The 3,515-nt window shown below is 58.9% G+C and overlaps 1 protein-coding gene across 1 annotated transcript in view; it reads right to left on the bottom strand.

Annotated features, from left to right (window-relative positions):
* Positions 1 to 669, bottom strand: part of OLIG2 (oligodendrocyte transcription factor 2) — a 2,545-nt gene extending 1,876 nt beyond the window's left edge. Inside the window, exon 1 of the mRNA XM_024758413.1 lies at positions 4 to 669. Coding sequence (XP_024614181.1) covers positions 4 to 627 — 624 coding nt within the window. The 5' untranslated portion in view covers positions 628 to 669. The remainder of the gene's footprint in view (positions 1 to 3) is intronic.
* Between the last annotated feature and the right edge of the window lie 2,846 nt (positions 670 to 3,515).

Raw genomic sequence — 3,515 nt, 5'->3', positions numbered from 1 at the left:
GGCGGCGGCCGCGGGGGGCGCGGTGGCGGCGGGCAGGGGCGCTGAGTGCGCCAGGCCGCCGCAGGCCGATGGGTGGAAGCCGGCGTGGTGGCCGCCGTAGATCTCGCTCACCAGTCGCTTCATCTCCTCCAGCGAGTTGGTGAGCATGAGGATGTAGTTGCGCGCCAGCAGCAGCGTGGCGATTTTGGAGAGCTTGCGCACCGACGGGCCGTGCGCGTACGGCATGACCTCGCGCAGCCCGTCCATGGCGATGTTGAGGTCGTGCATCCGCTTGCGCTCGCGGCTGTTGATCTTGAGGCGTAGCTGCTGCAGCTCGGGCTCAGTCATCTGTTTCTTGTCCTTCTTAGTGGACGACGCGGCCGCTGACGACGTGGACGACGAGGTGCTGGACGAGGATGACTTGAAGCCACCGCCGCCCAGCTTGTCCCCCGGGTGCGCGCCCGCCGCGCCCATGGCTCCGCGCAGCTCGGCGCTCCGCTCTGGCGGGCAGTCGCTAGGCGTGGACGAGGACACGGTGCCCCCCGTGAAGCCGCTGCCCCCACTGCTCTTGCTCCGGGCGGGCAGGAAAAGGTCATCAGGCTCTGGCGACGACGGGCGGCTAGACACCAGGCTGGCGTCCGAGTCCATGGCCCCGAGGGATAGTCGCAGCTTTCGCAGGGTCCTCCCTCCCTCGGTCCTCAGAGCTTCCACGGACGCCTACTGCGGAGAGGAGAAGAAACACGAGAGAGGTAGAGATCAGAATCGAGACCGAGATCGAGAGGCACTCGGTCAGTGAGACAGAAAAGCTGTTCCCGCCTGCACCGCAGCGCGGGGTGCAGGCGCGTGTGGCCGGTCGCTTCTGGTGCACCTCGCTGTCTCTGGCCTTCCTTCCTGCGGCGTGCGGGTGAGCTGAAGTCATCTCTTTTTCCCTCCCTGCTACCTCACCCCGCTCTCATCCACAGGTGGTTTAATCCAGGGAGGATGGGGTGCCCCTCAGTGAGGGTGGCATTTCAGGGTTTTTATGCCTTTTATTAGGAATGGGGAGGCAGGATCTCCAGGGCTGGAATGAAAGAGTGTCAAGTGGGGGCTTTTCTTTGGGAAGGTGGAGATCTAAATAGAGAAGTATTTATTTGGTTCCTCAAACGCATCCACCGTATCTCCATCGACAGCGCGCAGCACACACACGCTCACAGGCCGGCACCCAGCGCCCGCGCCGGGCCCAGATTCCACGCGCTGTCTCCGGGGCCAGCCGGGGGCTCGCCAGCTGACCGGGACTTGGGCGGAAGAAGCTATTGTTGCCCCGACTTCTCGCTTTTGGGCGAAAGGTGTGCTGCGGTCACTGTGGGAAGGGTCAGAGCAGCGAAGCCGCTCAGAACAGGCGGGCAGGGGAGGGATCTGCGTCCCCTTTAACGGAGCTTCCCGGGTCGCAGCCGAAGTGAGGGGCGTCTGTCCCTGGGATGTCGGCTGGAGTTGCTGGGGGGCGGGGACACTTACTGTGGATGCAATTAGAGGAGCTCGTTCCCAAAAGCTGCAGCAGAGAAGCGGCCCAAGGCGCTGATGTCGCGTCGGTCTATAATAAGCATCCGCACCTTTCCCGGCTCGGAGGCTTTTTATAACCCGGTGGCAGCGGCGACGGCGGCGGTGGCCGCGGCGGGGGCGGGGAACAAAGTGCAGGTCCTGGAGGGGCCACCGCGCCAATGAGCTGGGCCGGCCCGGGGGGCTGGGAAGCTGATGTCATCGGGGCTAATTCCGCTCAATGAAACTCGCCGGGCCGGGCACACGCCTCCTCCCCGCGCACAGCCAATGGGCTCCCGCGGCCGGGAGATTCTTGGGGAGGGACTGGAGCAAGGACCCCGAGGGGGCGTGTGAGAGGCTAAGGGGAGGCGGAGGGCGGGCTCGCGGGGAAGTGCAGAGGGCAGCGGTTGGGACCGAGGGAGAGAGGAGGGAACATGGTCAAATTTCTGTTAAAATACAGGAACGCAAAGTCAGGCTGGGAGATGGGATGGGACGGGATGGGGGCTCTGCGCACAAACTAACCTGATACACAAGGCGCTCGAATCTTGGGGATTCGCGCGGATAACCCTGGCGACCCAGGAGCTGGGGCTGGAGTCTCCGCCCTTTCTCTCTCTCTCTCTCTCTCTCTCTCTCTCTCTCTCTCTCTTCTCCGCCCTCTCTCTCTCTCTCTCTCTCTCTCTCTCTCTCTCTCTCTCTCTCTCTGTGTGTGTGTGTGTGTGTGTGTGTGTGTGTGTGTGTGTGTGTTCTCGCCACCTGTTCCCACCTCCTGGGTTTCATCAACACGTGGGCATTTTGAGCTGCAAACGTACAAGATAACCAGGCTCAAACCTCCTTCTTTCCTCGCACTCTAAGCGCGCCTCTAAGAGGTGGTGGCTGCCGCAGCTCGGCCGGCGGCCAGTAGCGCCCCCAGCTGGGTGCAGGGCCTTGCGAGGAAGAAGGCTGGGAAGAAAAGAGGGGACCGACTCCAGAACGGTGTTTTGAAAAAAATCACACTCTTCATAAAGTTGACGGTGGTGTAGACACAGGGACGAGGTATTTCCGCATAGCAACCACGCTAACACAAGGGGAGAGTCGAGCTCAGAGTTAAGCATCCCCTCACAGCACGGGAACCAGGTGACGGTATTTTCTGCACCATCTTTGTGGTGGTCACCACGCCATGGGGTAGGGGACAAAGCTGTTTTGTCTGTAAAAAGAAGCCTCAAGCCTGGGCGAAGACCTCTCCGCACCGTGGGCCAGACAGAAAGATCCAACCGCTTGCGGCCGCGGTGGATCACGTTTTACCCATCGCAGCCTAGCTCCCAAACCTGGAAATCCTTGACCGTGAGGAATTCAACCCGATCTGGAGAAGTGCCTAATTGAGGTAGTTCCATGTGGTACTGGCGCCTCCACCCATTTTACAGATGGGAAAATCAAGAGACTGTCTGTAGCAAGCCTACAGGAAAAAAAAAAAAAGCCAACCCTTTACAGCGCAGCCCTGCCTGTACTGCAGATGCGAGCATTGGTGGTTCCTTTATAGTAGAGGCGGCAGCCGTCTCCCTAACCTCAGACATTTTCGCTAGTTGAATTTCTCACACCCGTACATTTCAAGTACAGAGGTTTGTTTCTTCAGATCCAGGACCCTAACCCTTTATACTGCAGACACACAAACGCACCTCAGCCCTCTCTCCCAGGGAGTGTTACCGGCCTCTGGTTACCTCCGTTATTTGGGAACTTTTAACTTGCATGTACAGCTTAAAAAAAAAAAAAAGGCAAACAAACAGCGAATAATTCGCCTTCAAGTAGGAAAGGTACAAAATAAACAAATACAAAAAGAAACCCATATTATTGCTCCCAGTTTCTGGATAAGTCTTCCAGCCCCGTCTCCACTAGAAAGCCAAGCAGGCTCTCCCCCATGCCCCAGCTCGTGCCTTCTGGGGAATTATTTTTCAACCTGCGCGTTTCCCAGCTGGCTCTGCAGCCATCCGTTAAATATGTATTTAAAACATGAAGAACTGAAGCGTGGAGATGTGTCGTCCACCGGT

This window comes from Neophocaena asiaeorientalis, unplaced genomic scaffold (assembly GCF_003031525.2).
Source record: "Neophocaena asiaeorientalis asiaeorientalis breed wild unplaced genomic scaffold, Neophocaena_asiaeorientalis_V1.1 scaffold45, whole genome shotgun sequence".
In the NCBI taxonomy this organism is placed as follows: domain Eukaryota; kingdom Metazoa; phylum Chordata; class Mammalia; order Artiodactyla; family Phocoenidae; genus Neophocaena; species Neophocaena asiaeorientalis.
This window is presented reverse-complemented; position numbering and strand designations above follow the sequence as displayed.